The 20,541-nt window shown below is 38.3% G+C and overlaps 1 protein-coding gene across 1 annotated transcript in view; it reads left to right on the plus strand.

The window, feature by feature from the left end:
• pdlim4 (PDZ and LIM domain 4) overlaps positions 1-20,541 on the plus strand; it is a 53,842-nt gene that overhangs the window by 21,041 nt on the left and 12,260 nt on the right. Inside the window, exons 3-6 of the mRNA XM_023342519.1 lie at positions 764-845; positions 11,105-11,370; positions 13,511-13,668; positions 19,189-19,327. Coding sequence (XP_023198287.1) covers positions 764-845; positions 11,105-11,370; positions 13,511-13,668; positions 19,189-19,327 — 645 coding nt within the window. The remainder of the gene's footprint in view (positions 1-763; positions 846-11,104; positions 11,371-13,510; positions 13,669-19,188; positions 19,328-20,541) is intronic.

Here is a 20,541-nt window from a genome sequence, read left to right on the forward strand (position 1 = left end):
CTATTAAAGCATAATCACAACAAACATGTTGTCACCACCGTCTTTTACTTTTGGGATATCTGCAGTCCTACATGTGTGTTTCCCCACATGTAGCAAAAATTGTGTTTTTTATTTGACCTGAGCAGCTTCCATTCTGTGGGTTGTGGTTAACTGCAGTGGTCACGCTGCCAGATTGGGAAGTTCATGACTACTGGCTGTCCTGTTGATTTGAGCAGCTCCTCCAGAGCGGCCATCTTGCTTCTGATTAATGCTCTCCTTCTGGCTGTAGACGGACATATCTGTACATGTCTGTCATTGTGCAATACTTTTTCCAAGAGTAAGTAGAGGTGCAAAGATTGATTCTACTTAGCAAATGAATTTTATGACTGCAGTGTATTTCAGTGGATTTTATTTATGGGTTTAAGAGTACAGGGGGTTGATTACACAAACTTGATGTACTTCTTAAATATTTCTAAAAAAAAAACAAACAAACATTGTTTTTACACTTCTAACAATTACACTGTGTTGATAAGTGTTTTTTTTTCCTGGCTCAGTCATGTCAGAAAAACGAATAGGAACAGTGTCTACTTTCACTTTTTCGGTGTTATTTTTTAGTAATTCACTCTTGGAAAAAATTACACTTAATACAGAAGGAATATTGTCAGCAAAAAAAAAAAGAAAAAAATCCATTCATCTCAGCAGAAATTTTCAGATGCTTCAGCACTACAGTGTGCATTGGCAGAGGGTGAATTTAACACCGTGTCTCCTGGGGATTGTGTTTCAGATCGGGATCTGGAGAGAGAGTGTGGTCACCAACTGTCAGCGAAGATGGAAAGATTAGTCCGTACGCCGAGCCTGATGCACAGGTAACCGCCGTCTTCTCTGGATTGTGTTTTGTCAGAATGAAATTTGCATAAACTTGGAAGCAGTCACAACTCATCTCTCAGTTTCACTATGATCAGGCCTTAGTAGGAAACTTCTCATAACGTGACACCATGTTGAATGGGATTCATTAGAAAAGACATTTAAATAGTGGAGGTACATATATGGCACCATAAAAGTGACTGATTTTTACTGCACAACACCAAATCTTTAATCTAGTGAAGATTAATTTGAGTTGTGCTCTAAACTCAGCTGTCAGTGATGGTGTCTTTTGTAGCCCTTTGCATCTCCCACAGGAGAAGGTAAGTCATGTCCGCAGCCATAACTGTGACCTTTACAACTTAGTGGCTGAGTGGTTCCAGTTTGTTTTGACAGCAAACAGAATCTATGGAAACAGGCGCAAAACTCGATTTACAAGCTGCATGTACATGGCCATTAACTCAGTAATAAATGGGAGAATGTGTCCCACTGTTCGCTGGAACTGTGTTGAAATAGTGTGTCGATTGTTCTCCAAATGATCAGCTGCCAAAAGGAGATTCACAGCGTGATGAACTCCACCAGATGAGCTTTTTCCAATTTTTTTCCCCCAAGTTTTGGCACGGCCGCTTGTTTCTGAGCACATAGAGAATGAGACGTGTGTTGGGTGTAAGCATGTGTGCACATATGTTGTGCGTGAAGAGTTTGTAGGATGGAAACAGACAATGAGAGTATTGTGTACGTGAGAGATGTTCAGTTGTCAAGGACTTTGTTGTGGTAGAATTAAGCCTGACCTGCATTTGTAACAAAATACACAGAAGGTTAGCATTATTGCTCTCTGTTAAAAAATCTTCACTTTCACTTTTAGTATCATTTTTAAAGGTTATTTCTTATCTACATCATCTGATTTCTCAACAGTGACTGTCAGCTTTCCTGGGGAGTTTTCCTACACCATGCTATGATATTTTTAGTATTTTTTACTAAACCAGAAAATAAAAACAAATGATTTGCTTACAAGTTATGCCTAGTTTAGTTGATTTTTTAAGGTTTTATTTGCTCTCATGGTCTTTCCTTTATAGTTGTCAGACAGGAAATTAGGTTGAGAGAGAGGGAAGACATGAGGCAAAGGTCATCGGGCCTCCATATATGCTGTGGGTCAAACTTTCAGAAGGTTATGACAAAGACAGCACGATGAAGGGATTGATATTTAGGGTGTCTAGCATCTTACATTAGCAATTAGCACAGTTAGCATTCCTAACTGTAAACAGCAGGTTTGCTGCATTCGCTGCAGAGATTCCCAAAATCTCCAAATCAAGTATGTTCCTTGTCAGAAAAGGATGGCAGCTCACTGATATTAAAAAGAACTCACTTTTAACCCACTTCTGTCAAAAACAACTTTCACACCAAAGATTATTATTTTTAGATCAAACTATTAGGTGTTGTGTGACCGTAAATCATGCTAGTCAACCATTTCCAGCCAGCAGTGATTTTCTCAGCAATAAGTAATACAGCTGTGAAACAGCTCACAATAGTGACTTCAGTCATTCATATTTTTAAAAGAAACATTTACAAAGCATGCATTAATTCTTTCACATCATTTTGCAGATGTTACCAGACAGAGCTTAGCATTGTTAATGCAGGATGAATAAATATTGTAAACGAGATGATACAGTTTATTTTACTCACTCAATTTTTGCAAAACTCTTTTCATCTTGAACATTGTTATCAGGTGTGAGTATCAACTGCAATGAGACTCCATCTGACCCAAGATACTATTTCTATGGAAAGTGTGAAGCTATGAGCAGCAAATATTACACAGCGTATAATCCTTTAAGATATTTTATTTTAATGTCTCAATGAAATTCGATTTAATCTATTCTGTAGTCCTGTTCATTTTATTTCTTTTTTTCAAAGATAATGAAAATTGTTCAAATCTTTTTCTGTAAAACCAACGGCCCTTCAGCTTTCCTGCCTCAGTCAGTTCAATCTGTGGTCCTGGTTTAACATGCAAAAGCTAAAGCAAATCCCAGACCAAAGTGAGGCAGACCATCAGCATCAGTTTATACAAACAGACGAGCGTGACTGGTGGAAACATGAGAGCAGCAAATCCTCCCTGCTCTCCCAGTTTCCTTTTTCTCTATCTCTGTATCATCTCATCCAGTCCTTCCGCTCTCAGCAAACTCTAAAAATGCTCTCTGGCGTCTCCTTCTATAAAGTGAACCTGAACAGCTTGAAACCAGCAACTCAGGGCCACTTCAGTGTCACACTCAGGTGGACAGAGGAAACATCCGCTCTCCGAGGTCACTTAAAAGACCACGGCTCTCTCTTTCTTTGTTTCCGGCTGTTTTTTGAAACAGCCTGAACGCATCACAATGCTGATTGTTCCTGAGTCTCAGTGGAAATGATACACACATCGCGACCTTGCTCACACAGGCTGACTCAAACTTTGTGCCATGTGATATTTTTGGCTCTGATTTTTATATGCAGTGATGAGCTGCTGTAGAAACAGTCAACAGAGATTAACTGGGCATCACAATTGAGTTAAAAATTTTATTTTCAGTAACTTAAAGAAAGGTCTGCTATTCAAAACTTGTATTTATAATTCACTTGTAAAAATCTGGTTTTATGCTATGGGTAACAGTATTTTGTTAGCTAACAGCATTTGAAGGTGGCTCGTTTATTCTTGCAGTCCCAGATTAACAGATGGAATATTTCTTAAATAGTTGGAAATTCCAGTCTGACTTATGGGAATTCACTACTGAGCAGGAAGTGACACATGGAAGGTGTGAGATGTTTCCTTTCACCTTGAGACCCCTGGAGATTCTCTTAAAACTTCTAGAGGAAATGCTGTAGTTTTTGGCTACCAACCAAGCAACCATATGACTGTTTATATAAAAAAGTACAACCATATGATGCAGGGTTTTTTTTCTTAGGAAGTGTGCTCATATTTTGGAAAGAGTGACCACAGGCTACTGAATGGCAAATGTAACTTCTTAAAATAGAAATGATTGTGATAAAGACGAGTGGTAAGAGTTAGGTCATGACAAGGTGTCATAGCTAGGCCATCATAAATTGCTTTTGTTTTAAGTGTATTATTCTGTGTATTTGTTTTGTCATCAATGTTGTTTTATTGCAGTAAGTTCTTCTTTCCTGCTTCTTTTTAAACGGCCAATCGTTTGCCTTTACTTCTCCGCATCAATCCAGATTACATGTTTGCCATCCAGTGGGCATTTTGAGAAGGACTTACATAGCATCACTGAAAAGTAGGCAGTACAATTTAATACAAAATGTATTCAGTGGAACCCTTAGCCCAATGAGGGGATAAACAGTTCCTCCAATGAGATCTGGGTTTCCTCCTTCTGGGATGTCACTAGAAAACCTCCCAAATCGTTCACCCATGGAGCTTCCTGATCAAACCCCCAACATCCTCACCTGGCTCTCCATGGTACAGTCCAGCAGAGAATCCACTCTAAGCTCCCAGCAGATGACAAAACTCTGGATTTTTGTCATCATGATTCCTAATCTCATGCTTTAAAGAATATTTCAGAAAACATTTTCTTCATCTTTATGGACATTGAGAAATGCACCACAGTTCCTCCCCACCAGTTGCTCGGCATTGCTAATCAACAGACTGACGCAAAGTACCAACTTATTGACCAGCTAAAATAAATTTCTAATACAGCAGCCATTCTGAATCCAAAGTCAGGTCAAAATCTGAATCCATTAAGAGTGAGAGTCTGTTTAATGGATTAAAAAGGATCATAGGAAGGAAATATACATCAGATCTTCTTCTAAATGACTTTAACTGCATGGTTTTCAGCTTTTCTCTTGAAACATTTTCACACACCAGTATGGTTACTACTCTATCAGTTACTCATGTTTTAAAGCATCTTCGCTGAAGTTATAAAGTGGCAGCTTCAAGTAAGTGGGAAATTCCTGCTGTCAATGTTTAAGTCAAACAGCAGTTCTTCTGGCTCACAGTTCCTCAGTGTCATTCATGGCAGCTAACCTATCATTATACTGTTAGCTATTGTGGTCAAGAACTATGGTCCTGTGGAAAGAATGGGGCCTCACAATGATGAAGCCGAGAGGTCTGGATCACACGTCACTGGAAGCTTCCAGTCTCAGCTCAGGCGTTGGCAGCAGAAAGCAAATTCTCCAAGCTAACATTAATAGGAGCTGACAGATAAGCTCCTTGCATGACTTGCAGGCCATAATTCCCCTGCTGCCTGGAACTGAATTATGCTTTTAAAACAAAAGTGTGCACATAAAACACTTTTGTTTTGTCAAAGGAACAATGCCGTTGTTTTGAAGTATTTGCAGTTAAACCTGCTGTTCCTTTCAGGATGGGATGTCCAGTTATTTAATGGTCTGTTGACCTTAGCAAGCCTGACTGTTTGGTGTACCGAATGCTTCAATAATTCACAAAATATTCTTCTTTGACATCCCATCTGCAAATCATCTTGCTTTTATATGTGAGTGTTTGTGTTCAGTAACTAACCACTAATCCCCTGAGTTGTCCACATCGGTTTCAGGTGTGTAGCTCTCGGCATGTTGTGAAGTAGATGGAGTCGTTAAAACCTTTTTTGTTCATGAGGCTCCACCTGTCTGGAATCATTTAGATGCATTTGATTTACACATCTTTCATTTTCATGTGTGTGCAGATTAAAAGGATTCCATTCTGAACTCATTTTGACCTTCTTTCTAATAGCAAACCCACCTGAGAGTATTTAACTCTGATTTAGCTGCGATACAGCTTCGATTTTAAACTTCTTTAGTGAAAAATGGAAACTTTGCATGGGGATTAAGAGTGGATTACTGGCCTTTCAGTGACCACAAAAGTACTTGGTCCAGGAAAAAACACTGGAACAAGCTTTAAAACTATTATACTACTTTTTTTCATAAACAAAAAAATATTTATTAAGGTTCCACCACACACATCTGTACAGGCTGTGCTTGACTTTTGCCAGACATTTTGCTGTCCATTGTTGGCAGATATCTCTGCTTTGGTCTCTTCTGTCCTCAATGAATGATTTTATTGACAATGTGCAGAGAATCGGTAAACAGAAATTAAGAATGACTTTCTTATAAGGTACAATCAGTAAAGTAATAACTACAAACAAACACACTTTTATGTCCAAAGATTGGAGTCTTGAAGTTGGAGTTGCCTTCAGCCAACCAACCCTGACTATATTGCCATACAAGCTAAAAAAACTTTTTATAGCAGGCATTCAAATCAAACTAAACACATATTCAGTCTTTCTTAATTGTAATGCTAAGGCCTGTAGATTCTAAGATGGAGCATTGTCACTTTCTTTCCTGTCCTCTCATTGAAAAATTGACACATAAAAAATATTTCTTACTGTACAGTACTGTTAGCTATTGAGCCTTCTTCTATTAATTTGCAGCAACAATTGTTTTTCTACAGTCATTGTTTTTTTTATCTGTTTTGCTGCAGAACAACAAACTTCCAGAACTCCTGTTAGTTAATCTAGTTTCCTGGTCAGCAGCACCTGGCTGCTACTTTCTCTTTTAACTGTATGTTCAGTGAAACTGTTACTAAAGCATAAATACATATGTGTGGTTAGGTTATTTACAAAATTTATTAGAATTAACTTTTTCTTTATTGCTTAATGTTTGTCAAACATTTTACATTTTCAGACCAACTTTTCTGCAGCGCTTGATGCTCATTGTTGTCGTCAGGCCTTTTCTGTCACTCTTTCAAACGGGGGTCAGGCCCAGGGAACCGTGAACCGTTTGGTTAGTAGTGCAGGCTGCTATCTGAAAAGCTTAACTTTGAATGAATTAAATTGTGCAGGAGGCAGCAAAGACAGGAAGTGGGTGAATGTTTCAGCATTGTCATGAACTTGTATGTGTGTCTGGTGAAGCAGTTGGGCTTAAGTCTTAGTCTCCAGTTATAAACAAACATGTGCTTTCATTTAAGCTCCTCCACCTTTTAACCCCCAACGTCTGTCCTCTGGTCCCGAATCACCGCTTCTCCTGGAGCCGCTCTGCCACAGTCTGACCCGCTTGTAGCTGCACATTGAGAGACTCGCATTAATCAGATGGACTTTCTGTCAGTGTACTGAGTGGACATGTTTGTGGCTTAAAATTACCTCAGTAACACATTTTGAAGTGTGTTAGTACAGTCAAAAGTAAACACTCTTTTCTCTCTTTGCCCTCACTCTTCATGGTCCTTTCTGTGTGTACACACTCCCTTAGACTGCAAGTCTTCCTGAAACATTAGCCATGCTTGGTTACGAGTGAAAAGCACACTGGTTTGAATCACGTGGATTCCTCAATTTATGGGAATTGGACAATGCTGGGCCTCATAGATATAGCAGTTCAGTCTGTTTTTGTTTGAAAAAGCAGATTGCACCAAATTTTACTGAATTGTAAGAGCCATTTTATTTTTAGATAAAAGCCCACATCAACATCTCTAAACTTTCAAAATGAAAATATGCATCTTATTGAGGAAGATTTGGGACAGGTAACTTAAAGACGGCAAGCCGCTGCACCGTTCCTGCAGCTCAAAGGCACCAACAGGTTCTGAATGTTACCATACCGGCATTTTTATAAGGCATGCACCAGATGTGATGCCTTATAAATCTACCATCCATCTAAAGAAAATATCTGTGAAATGGGCGTGGACAGGGCGAGAGCGCTGCAAGAATGAAAAGACAAAAGGAAAGGCTGAAAGGTTTGGCTTGGCTGGGTTCAGTCAAAATACATGAAGTCACCCCATTTCAGTCAGGTCTGTCCGGTTGAAAATATCCCAGCTTTTTCTGTATTTCTACAGGAAATGCAGAATACAGGTGTATATCGTAGCTGGAAGACCAGAGCATATCCTTTACCTTTATTCATTTCATTCTAAGGATAATAGTATCTAATCTTTATCAAATTTACAACCATGGGCTGGGCAAGCAAACTTTGCGTAGCTCTTCTTGGTCACTTCCCTTTAGGTCTGTAAAACAAAAATCAATTCTTCGACTTTTATCTTTCTTTTGAACACGTCATTATATATGTTAACAAAGGATTACCTGTCGTCCTCCACTCATGTTTGCATAGATCAGTATCATAAATCAAATGTCTATTAAGTTTCAACTGGAACGTGTAACAAAATCCACTCTCATGGATTTTCCTTCCCACTTTTCTAAGAGCGCAGGCATGACTAAGCTCGCCCGATTGTATCGGTTATTCTTCTGATTGTTATCTGGAGATTTAACCTTGTCTAAGAATGAGAAACGAATAATGAAGACTAAAAAAGACATGTAGGGACAGCTATTTGTTTTTGAAGAAATTCTGCCTCAGTTATTGATATACTCTCAGGAAATTGAAAGATTAAAGAGGATATAAAAAAAAAGTGCACAAGGATAGCAGTTAGAAACAGAAATCTTAAAAGTTGAATATTGTCAAAATGTTTTGTTAGAGGGGAAAAGGAGATAACTGGAGGGAAAAGGGTTTGGCACAAACTAGTAATAGTAACATCAAAATTCCTGCCAATCCTACATTTTTGGTGGATCTTTTCATTTTAAAACAAAAGTTGATTTCAGAATTTAATTTAATTCATTTAAAGAATTTTCACACTCCTAAATTGTTAGGCCAAACCAAAGAACTTACAAAAACACCGAGGCCTTAATGTGGTCGTCATGCAGTCAGCAGCGTAAGAATAAGAAGCTTAAGACAACAAGCAGGATCTAGTCTGGCCTGTTTGGTTCTATTTTGGTCGTCATTACTCAGAATTTATTGTTTCTTTTCTTCTAAACTTCCTCTCAAAAGTAATTCACATTTCACTTTTGTGTTAAGAACTTAGCCTTTTTCCACTGTTAGATTAAAACCACAAAATTAAATGTATTTTAGTAGAATTATATGTAATACCACAATGAAAGAAAAGCCTGTGCTTAACAAATGTAGGACTTTTTTGTAACAAATTAACATAAAAAAAGTGAATTCTCAGTCCTTCATTTTGATACAACAAACACTTTTCAGTGTAGGCTTTAGGTTCTGTTTGACCATCACTAATGGTCCATTAGTGAACAAATAGCAACATGAAGACCTAGAAACACACCAGACCGGTCAAACTGTGGAGTTTAAACATCTCACATCACTTTTCAACCTACTGTCCTTAAACAGTAAGTGAGTGGTTCACCTAATCTGACTGCTGCAGAGATCCACAACTCAGGCGGCATGCACAATACAACAATCCAGGTGATGATGGGATAAGTATTAGTTATGAACTCCACTCTGGCTTTTGTGGAAAAATAGCAAGAAGAAAATGATTGTTGAGATAAGCCATGAGGGCTTGTTGCAGCTTGTAACAACCAAACAGGAGACATTAAAAAGAAAGCGCTTTGGTTAAATGAGACCAAAATAAACCATTTCACTCTGCACCCAAAACACTAAGTCTGAGGTAGACATAATCCTGCATCATTCTGCACCACCAGTCACTCTGGGTAACATGGTGGTGCCAGCATCGTACTGCTGGAACACGGAAGCTGATCAGAGTTGACACGAAGTTAGAAGTTGGGTACAGTGACATCATGGAATAACCTGTTAGTGTCTGCAAGACACTTAATACAGACAGGAAGCTACGTTTTCTTGTAGGACAATGATCAGTCAGATCTACACTGGAATTCCAGTGTGGAATGGCCCAGTCAAAGTTCACACCTAAATCCATGTTTTAATCGTTGGAAGGACTTGAAGTGCACCCTTCAGATGTTCTCCATCTATCCTGACTCAGCTTGAGCTTTATTGCAAAGCAGAACAGGCAAAAATGTCTCCAGATGTATGAAGCTGTTAGAGGCAAAACCCAAAGGACCTACAGATGGAACTGCAGCCAAACTGGTTTCACCTGCATACAAATTCACAACACAATTTTCAAATACTATAAAAGATTTAAAAGGCACTATCTTGTGTTGGTCTGTCACATAAAATAATAAAATTCATGATGTTTATGGTTACAACATGAACAATGGAGAAAACTTTACTGTAGTTGCTGTAGCTCTGAATTAACTCTTCACTAATATTTTAATCAAAGCCTTTTTTGTTCAAATCTGCCTGTATTGTTGAATTTTTAAGGAGTGTTTGTGGTTTATATTTTCTTTAATAGCATGAGACTTATGGAGGACCAAAACTGACATAATAAAAAAATAAAAGCAATATTTTATTGCTTAATGTAGTACATATTATATTTTTTATTATGCCAGTTTTGGTCCTACATAGATCGAGCTTTATTGCAAGCTATGGATAATAAAAATTAAAAGCATAAATGTATATTTATTATGTCAGATTTGGTCCTCCATAGGGACTGGACAATGGTGGGAAATTTCAAAGCTAAGACTTGCTGCTGTAGAGGGAAATCCTACCACACTTTGAAAAGCTTTGATTGCACAATTACCATAGACCTGTGTGTGGGTGTGTGTGGGTGTGTGTGTGTGTGGTCCAGGGGAAAGCTGAGAACAGGAGGACATCCAGCAGATCCATCTGTTGAAATAACAGGCTCTGGCTGCGGAGGCTCTGAACCTCCAACACCTGTGGCTGAGGCACTTTAAACCAGCCCAGAACACACACAGGCTCACACACACACCCATTCCACTGGCTCAGAATTACAGAAATCTGTTTTTCATGCTGATGCACGGTCAGACTTGTAAACAAGTGTCTCCATCTCAGCTAAAATGTTTAAAAACTCTGAAGCTGTGATAATGTGCAGCCTTGTTTAGTCAGTAAAGCTGCTGGCTATCTTGGAAATTCAAAGGCCTGAAGCGGTATCAGAAGTGGTGACATAAGCGCAAGCGGTGCAGTAAAACCTTATCTGGAAAATTCTGTCTGTGGACATCCGAGCCCGGCTGCAAAGCGAGCATTATCTCTTAAGTGCACTGATAGCTGCAGTAAACACCAAGCAGCTCGATGATGTCATCATTGCGTTTGTGCAAATGCATGAGGAGGGTGTTGACCTCTGCACAAACTCCAGGGATACAGCAGAGGTATGTAGGTGTCGAGGCAAGGCAACCTAAATGCAAATGTAACAAAATATAGACAAGATATCATAAAAACTAATATTTGACTCCTATTGGAAAGCAGGAGCAAACAGTTATTAAAAAAGTGGAATCTTTTAACTTTTCTGTCTAAACGTTTTCAAGTTTCTTTTCCATGAAATTCTCCAAGCATCATCTCCACTGTTATGTTTGATTTTAATTCATTTTACATTTAAATATTAAAGTCATCCCTCCTGACCTGCCTTTCTTCCTCTTCTTTTTCTCTTTTGCAGAATTTCCGTCCCATCACCAGCAGTTCTGGCAACTACGGTCGTAAACCTTCATACACCTCTGACCCGCAGTCCCCTCTCACTCCTCAGCCCACTCACCTGAATAATGGACACACCAGACCCAACAACGGCCACAGCTATGGATATGGGAACGGAACTGGGCATGCTCAGTACAACAACCCAGCTGGGCTTTATGCTCATAATGGCAGCAACGAGGACAGATCCCTGCCAGGCAAGATGGGGGGTCTCAGCCTGAGCGCCACACACAGGTGAGACAATAAACGTGATTTTCAAACGACATAAGTACCGACAATGAACCATAATTTGCAGGATCAATAGCTCTAGTGGATTAGCTGTGTGAGGTTGTTTTTGTGTTCTAATTTGCACCTTATTTTTGCTGTTTTAATTAGTCTTGTTCTGCCTTTCTGAGCTTTTCTGTAGAGTTGCCATCAAAATAAGCCCTCATTTTAATGTGTTTGTTCCATACAAAACCCAGATTAAGGAAAGAACAAAGAGATCCAGGTTGTTTTCCTGCTGTAACCTGTATGAGTGGAGAACAGTGAACCATGTCCGTGCAAGCTGTTAAGGCTTGTTGGCTTTCAGAATATCTCTCCGTGAGATTTCCCAGATCAGCCTCACTGCACACCGTGGCTGTGAGAAACCACACAAGGAAATAGGAGCCCGTCTTCAGCGACTGGCTCTGAAATCCATCAAGTTAAAACTGCTCAAAGTAGGATTTCATTCAAAAACAGAGCTGCAGTATGTCATACATGGCAGATGTCGGTATGTGCAGATCCTAACAGACACATTTTGGATATCCTTGGACACACCTGCGCGGCTCGCCCCCGATAGCCTGGAAAAGCCATTTGCTGTTGTGTGTTTCCTCCAGCGGGTTATAAACCTGTGTCTCCTGTTCCCTGGTGAACATCCTCTGAAAAACTCCCAGAATTCCCTGCGACTGGACTGTTAATCCCATCCAGGGCTCCACCCCAAACCCAACGGAAAACCTAATATTTAAAACTATTTTCATGGCATCCATTGACTTCTGTCACTCTGCTTCTCCAACTTAGTTTATTACTGCCATTTTTCTCCATCACTCAGCTTCACTTCAAACAGAGCTGAGCTTTTTTCTGTCGTGTGACTTACTGGTGCTCCTGAAAAGGAGTCTGGAGACAAACGTGCCGTTACGTGTGTCTGGTCTGCACACATCCGTCAGCAGCTCAGCTCGTCATCTTCCTAAAGCTTGAAGCTTTCAATCTGAATGAATGAGCAAGCACAGGCGTGGCATGGAGCGGCTGGTAATCCCAGACTAATCCCAGCATAAGGTATCACATCTAGAATAAAGGAAACACCTCTGGTTCTGGTGCATCCATTCTGATTTTACAAAAACATTTTTCCACTCTTGCATTGGTGATTTGTTTTCCTTTTATATTCTGTGGTTTTTCTTAGGCCATTGTTGTATATTTAACCTAAATCCAGTGTTAAAAATATTTTTTCATACCTGATTATTCCGGACATAAATAGCAGCGTGGCTGGTGACCACATGTCGTTGACGTTTCCAACCCTGTGACTAAAGTTGATTATAAAGACTCAATGTGACCCAAACAAGGATCAAAACTTCAATTAATAGATACGGTTATAATATACAACCTTATGAAAAAGAGATAAATCAATTTAGTTATTGATGATTGTCAATCACCTAATTTTATCAAAACATTTTGCTTTGTAGAAAAACAGCCCAATAAGTTTTAAGTTTCCAGGAAATTATTTAAATATCAAAAAATATTATTCCTGGCTGATACAATTATAGACTTATTTATTTCAATATTGCCTCCAAATGCAAATTGAATGTAAAAAACAGTAACCGTTAAACAAAACTGTGCTGCTGTTTCTTTGTTATGGAAGTAGGAAGCATTTGCTTCTTCCTTTTATCTGATTTTAACAAAACTCAAAATAAATGTTTTACAAACAGCATTCTGTTTCTTGATACATTTACAGACTCGATGCAGTTTTAGTGCATTCAAGTCAATAAAGATTCGAGTTTTTCAGCACCTGGCTGATTGATTGGTGCATCACTAACCAGACTCTTTAAAATAACATCTACACACATTTGATGTAACTGCAGGTTGTGCAGTGAGTCACAGCATGTGACTGAGGTTGACCAATGGATAATGCAGTATATTAATGTGGGATCTACACTTTAAGTAAATTGTTTCTTTATTAGCTGTGTTTTGTTCATATAAAAATAATGCTGCATAATCAGCATTTGTGCAGGTAAACCGGAATCTGTAGAGATTTATTCTTTTCTCCTTCATCTGTTGCTAAACACATGTTCTTCACTCCTAACCGTCATCTGTTGGCTGCTTTGCAAAAACTTTTACTGAGTCATGCTTCTTATGTGGTTTTCAGTCCAGAGCCTCCTCCGCAGTCCCCAGTGAGCCGTAATGGTTTCGACCCCCAGTCAGATGTCTACAAGATGCTTCAGGACTATGAAGAGCCTGTCTCTGCACCCAAACAGTCTGGCTCCTTCAAATACCTCCAGGAGATCCTGGACGCCGAGGACGGAGGTACGGCTCATGTGTTTGTGTCTGATATTAAAGCAACAAATGGAATCGGTCCAAACCTTTGCAGAAATATCAGCATACTCCAAATATTTAGAAAGTCTTCTGACTGTTGAATAATGGAATTGTAGGTTGAGGAATACAGTTATGCTCCATTGAAGGGTTTTACTCTCTATGCAAAAGTGTCAGGAAATGGTTCAGAATGACAAACAGAATGTTGGAAAGTTGTACATTTTAATTTGTGGCTTTGTCAAGCTTAAAAAAATCAGCACAACATTACCACCAGTTGTTACAATACAGTTATGTTTACTTCAAAGCAGGCATGAAATAAACATTCGGTTCTGCTCTCATACATCAATGCATTTCTTCTAAACAGTCACATAAACACAAGGCGTTTGGGAATAAATAGTTCCTGCTTTGCAGATGTGGCTTGTGATTCTCGCTCTGACTGTTTAAGCTCCTCTATCTAGTGGCATAGTTTTCCTTTTATAGAAAAACACTGACAACCGAGTTAAAAGACAGATAGGAAGGGGGAGAGACATGAGAATAACTGAAAGAAAAGCAAAGGCAAAAGGAAAGAGAAAGCCTAAGTGTTTTAAAATAGATCTTGAAAAGAAGAAAATCCGGGGGAGGGAAGTTTTGGTAAAGCAATTTAGAGCAAAAGCAACTTCACAGAAGACAATAAAAGTGAGAAATACGGCTTTCCTGTCTGACTACTTGGCATTCCTTCATTTGAAGAGGAGTCATGTGATGCTGACAGCAGCAGAAGAAAGTTAATCCCTGGAACTAAAACCTTCTCTTCATGCTCCATGTTTACCACTGAAGCTGGACAAAAGTTTAGGGGGTGGGAGAGGTAATTATAAGTTAGTGAGTATTTATGCACCAATAAAAAGAAGATATTCATCATTAATGTTTCTCTTACAATCTAACATAAAAAGAATCTTCATAAAAGTGAATGCAGTGAGTTGAGTTTACAACTTTTAACTGCATCAGTAAAATATCATCTTTTATATTTTCTAGTAGAAAATATTACAAAAGCCTTTTGATTTTGTTTTCAAGATGAGAATCTGAATCATACCCCGAACTCAAGACTATTTTTGATTTTGAGTAGGATTTTTGATTTTGTTGTAAGTTAAATAGTTTTAACCCAAAATTGCATTTATTGAAGTTGCAGCTTGCAACACAAAAGTCTTTGGCTAATTAAAAATACATAAAGAAGAAAAGTATTTGTAAATGTAAGTAAAATGAACAAACAAAACAATGTAAAAGAGCAGAAAACGTTTATGGTACAGATTTCATACTCGAGATGAACATCAACACGTTGCTTGTCTTTCCCATTTTGCGGAGTGGGGAAGTAAACTGCTCCGTCTCACATTGTTACTGTTTAGCAGGGAAACAGGACATCATGGATTATAGTTACTGGTTCCTCCACATTCTGACCAACGGCCACTTTTTGTTGAACCAAAACACAAACAGGAAGCAGGTAATATAATAGATGTTTACTGATAATGAGAGATAATGAAGTATTCTTCAAGACATGAGGTGATGGTAACAGAGGAGTGGTTACTGAACAGGAAGGACTATTTAACGGAAGAGAAAATACTGCAAGGAGAAACATGGAAAACACAAAGATCAGTGGAACTATAGCTGAATACGAGAAAGAAATACTTTAGAAAATGAGACCAAACTAAACAAAATGAAAGTATAAATTACAAACTTCACTTACATTTATTTGAGGTACTTTTGAAGAGTACATTTGTTCACATTTTTCTAAATATTTTTTATTCTAATGCAAAAACATTTTTTTGTTCAGTCTTTTTCTCACAGGTTTAGTATGAAGCAATCTTTGTTTTTCTCTCTTCTGCATTAGATACTGTCACAACATTTCAGCCTGTAGCTTTGAAGTGAGAGTTGACAGGATAATTCAAAGCACCAGAAACAAAGTAAAGTGCTCCTACAGTGAGGCCCAGGGCAAAGCCAAACCGCACAGCTTCTCTAATTTATCACCTTCATAACACTTAGTGGAGCACAAAAAACAAGAGCTGAAGAAGGAGACAAATGCTAACGACAGATGAAAGCGACTGGAGAGAGAGAATCTAACACCACTGATGAACTTTACAGATTAAAAGCCGCCTCTCTTGTCTGCTGTCCGTTGTCTCTCAGCTTCGGGAATGAAGGGTTGATTGGCACTTCAAGCCCTCGTTGAAACAGAAAGATGCTTCAAGTTTATACAGAGACCCTTTTAAAAGCCGTATGTCTCTTTGTCACTTCTGTGCCTTTAAATCTGAAATCTAACCACGGATGTTTCACATGTCTTTGTTGTTTTTTTAAAAAAATGGTTCCCCTCATCAAGAAACAAACTGTGTTGACATGTGACTCTAGTTGAACAGCGCCTTACTTTATTATTGAGCTTTTAAATCTGGTTGCCGTCTGAAGGCGTTAGCTCCTGCAGAGGTCATGTTGTGTTTAAGGGGCTTTTAGAGGTAAAGTAAACAACAGTGACAGTTGACCAGAAATCCTCCAGGCTCTGGCCAAATAATTGTCGAGTTGCTGTTATAATTAATATTCTGTGTTAAAGCCAACATGGAATTTTTACAATAAGAAAACAGTTGAACAGAAACTCGTGTTTTTGCGATTAAATTCTTTTTCCTGAAATTTATCTTGGTTTTCTGTAACATTTTAGAAAATCATCTGCAAACTAAATAACTTCTGCATATTTTGAGTTTTTTCACAAATTCTTGTTACTATTGCAGTAATGCAATAACTTATTTATCTTTCATAGACATTGAGGAGGAAAGCCATTAGGCTATATTTATACATATTTATACATACATATATATTCCATATTTGATCTTGGGCTTAAATATAGCCCAAGTTCAGGCGCCAGGTGTACAAAGTGGCTTTGTACACCTGGCTCACTTATAGAATTTTTAAAAAATTTTGCTAACATATTTCTACTGACTAAAAGTAATAATAACGTTTTGGAGCGGTGCCGCCCAGACTTCAATCCAACGGAGACTCTGCAAAGATTTGGGTGATGGCAAGAAGCGCTCAAATACTCTTAGATTTTATTTTGTCAAACTGCCATTGGAAATTTGCAGAAAGCTGGGCAGCAATTATAATTCAGTTCAGTTGCATTAATAAGTACATTATTTCAATGTTTATTGTTTATAACTAGCTTTGCTGTAAAATAAGAACAAAAGTTGTTTAACCACTTTGCTACATAAAGCCATACATGGTGAACAGATGTATTCATAAATGCATCTGTTGTTGTCTAAATGTGGTTGAAAGGTGGCTGGGAATCAGGCTACTGTAAGCGGTTCCACCATCTGAATTTAAAACTCAAGCAAGACTAAACAAGCCAAGCACTTTCTGCACTTGTGGGTGTGTGTGTGTGGGTGTGTGTGTGTGTGGTTGGAAACCATTTATTAGTTAGCCTAATTAGAAGAAAGTCACTCTAGAGTTGTGCAGCACATTATTTTTTTCCATTGCAGTTCATTATTACATTGTAGAGATATTAAAGCCACATTTAAGAGTGAATGTCAGTGAATGCAACGTAGTTCAGTCACATGTCTGCAGTTACTGAGGAATAAAAGGTGCGTTAAGCCCAGTTCCAGATGAAGGCTGATTAAACTGTGGTTAGTGTTCCTCATACCAGCTCGGTTGGCTTGAATATCCTCTCCTGGCACATCATCAGTGATGTTGATCAGTCATACTATGAACTCCTCTGATCTGCTTTACTGCACTTTAAACGACCAAAGTAGCTCAGACATCCAGCGTAAAGCACGCCACATTCATACCCACTAAGCAGGCATAACTAAACACCTGATGATCTAAGCTGTCAGCTCTTCATAAAACTCACCATCTGTGGGAACTCATCTACACCCGCCATGATTATCACCCCTATCGCTTATGCGTCATTACTTTAACAGATTGTAACAAGATTTGGATTTGAAGTCAATAAAAATGTGAAGAAGCTGACTCCGACTGTTCCTGCCAGTATAATAATTGTACTCACAACTCATGTGATTGTTGCATAATGGTATGATGATTAAATTGTGGATTTTGCGGTATTGGATGTTTTCCCTTTATCAGTTGGCTTTGACTGGTGAATTCTTACCAGAAAATGCTGCTGCAGAAACATGAACAGAGAACACAGGAAAGTCATGGGGAGGACAAAACGTAAGAGGAAGAAAAGAGAAATTCAAGACAGCGATGTAAGCTGAAGACAAAAGTGGAGAACAAGGAATGTTTATTTATTTCAAGACTTTTATTTTATTGTACTGTGAAAAGGAGCGCAGTGCTGCGCCTACGCTTGCAGTGGCAGCGCGTCATTCTGGTCTCATGTTTCAACTTGCCAAGGATCAAAACCAAACTGCATACAGTGGCTTTACATTTTTAGAAAAATAACTGCAAATCTTTATTGTTTAACGATCCAGGTTAATCTGACATCATTAACTTTCAGGTAGTTTGTTTGAATGAAAAAGCTTAACCTATTTCTAAACCTTAACTCTTATTTTTATGCCTGAAAGATCCACTTTCATCACTCCTCCACTAATCCAAACAACTCATACATATTACTTTTTCTAAAAGCTCTCATATAAATGTTTTTGCACATTTTTCCCAACATCGGCAGGACATCGGTTCTTATTAGGAGGATTTTTCTGTCTGTTGGTCATTTTGCAGCATTATAAGCTCCATAAAGAACAAAGACGTCTCACCGAAAAACAAATTAACTCATCAGTAAATTGTAATTTTTGACAATTCCAGTTTGTGATGTTCATTATAGGATATTCACAAAAATAAACTACACCAGATAATAAGATGATATCGTTCAGTTTAGTCAGTAGCATGTAAGTATGAATTGGGGATTACACAATAACACCTGAAAATGGTGTTGAAACATCATTTTAGTTTAATGCATTTATCACATATCTTGTTTAGACAGCAATTGTGATTTATAGTACCAAAGTAATAATTTGTGAAATCTTAATCTCCTGTCATACCTTATCTGTTTCCAGGTTTCTGTTGCTGCAGATGCAGTCAAGTAAAAAACAGAAAAAAATATTCATCTTGCCAAGTTACACAATATTTGTAGCAATTTGTCATAGAGAAACCTGTATCCTTTCTTACAGTAATTAACTCATTTTCAAATGTTATTTATTACCTGACAGCATGAGAAATTACTCTAATCTTCCGCATTACATGGAACTGATAGTCACAATTTTCAAATCTTTTTGAGAAGTTACAGAAACTTTCTGTTCAAACATGCATGGAGAATATTTGAATGGATGTCTGAAAGCCATTCAAATTACTGATAAAATAAGCAGAATCAAAAATCTATTTATCATCAAATCACATTAAGCAAAGCAAACACAACCTGTGTGTAAGATAAACTTTTCACAGAGACCTACAGAGAAAATGTTGATGTTGGAAAACTGTTCAATGTTTATGCTGTGAGAGTCTTGCTTGTAACATTTTTTGGGCTAAAGTTATGTTTATTTCTTATTGTTTTGTTGCCAACAGGTTTGTCACCAACAGAAAGAATGAGAAGCTTAAGATCTCCAGTCAGGTCTCCCATACCAAAGCTGGGCAGCCCGATCCCCAGCCCCATGTCTGGTCTGCAGAAGCTCCCGCAGTGCTCACGCTGCTGTAACGGCATCGTGTAAGTGATTTAAGTTGAATACGCAAAGAAATTACAATACTTTTTCCAACTCAACTGAAAAAAATGTGTAATGAATTGCATGGTTTAGATATAAGCATATGAGTGCTGAAATGCTTAAACTGCATCTGGAAATCATATATCTTCTGGCTGTTTTGTCACGTCGCCTACGGTCGTAAAGTTTTAAGACCCACACTAGGTGAGTCAAGGTTTTACTCTGGCTGGAATCAGAGAGGTTAACTCACATCATTCGACCTGCACCAACCGGCCACCATTTCTCAGAAAATTTATGAAATTTAATGATTAATCAAAGACACTCCACACCCAGCGTCACATAGCTGCACGGTTAGACATAGGTACACATATGCATACAGTCTGTTTGCCAAAGTAACCACCAGCACCGGTAACCTGCATAAAAGCTGCCACAGGTAGGCAGTGATGTCATTCGCTTTACACTGACAGGAACACATTGGGGGGCTTGCAGGCAGGAACAGCCTGTTATGACCTCTGAGCATTTTACAGCTTTTTGGAGCATGTATAGAACTTTGTGACAAGAGGCTTTACAGTCAAGCGTGAGTGATTCCATTGTAGTTAAAAAGAAGCAGGATTTTGATTTAATGATCACTGTGCTGCAGTCCAGAACTAAAGCATTAAGCTGCTGTCACAGTCTTTCTCATTTTGGCATTTCTGAATGCATTTTTAATGTTCATCTAAAAGTAAGGGGATTATTTTGTGAAAAATTAGGTCTTGTCGTTTTTATAAAGTAGATGTGCTGCATGTGATTTGGCCACATTCTGTATGTTGCTGTGGGCTTTGAAGGGTGTTGCTCTGACAGCATCATGTGCTTTAATTCTGCTTTCTGCCTAGTCATTGCCTCACCATCTTCTCTGTCTAAACATTTATGATCTGTGAGGATGAATCTCAATAAATTACACTACCATGGCAACGTATTAAACTTTCTACTGCTCTTTTTCCTGCTACTGAAGTTTTTATTGATAGACTTGGATAGAGCAATCTGTGAACAGCTTTATTCATTAGCAATGGTTTATTGTCATAGTGGTGTCAAGAAAATCCGAGCTCATCCCACTTCCCCATGCTGGAGATTTTAGTTTAACAGTAATAATAAATAAAGTTATCTTTAAAATGAATCACTCAAGTGACATCAGGGCCCAGCAGTAGACTTAAGTGTCAATAAAGTTAGTTTAACAGTAATAATA

This window comes from Xiphophorus maculatus, chromosome 11 (assembly GCF_002775205.1).
Source record: "Xiphophorus maculatus strain JP 163 A chromosome 11, X_maculatus-5.0-male, whole genome shotgun sequence".
In the NCBI taxonomy this organism is placed as follows: domain Eukaryota; kingdom Metazoa; phylum Chordata; class Actinopteri; order Cyprinodontiformes; family Poeciliidae; genus Xiphophorus; species Xiphophorus maculatus.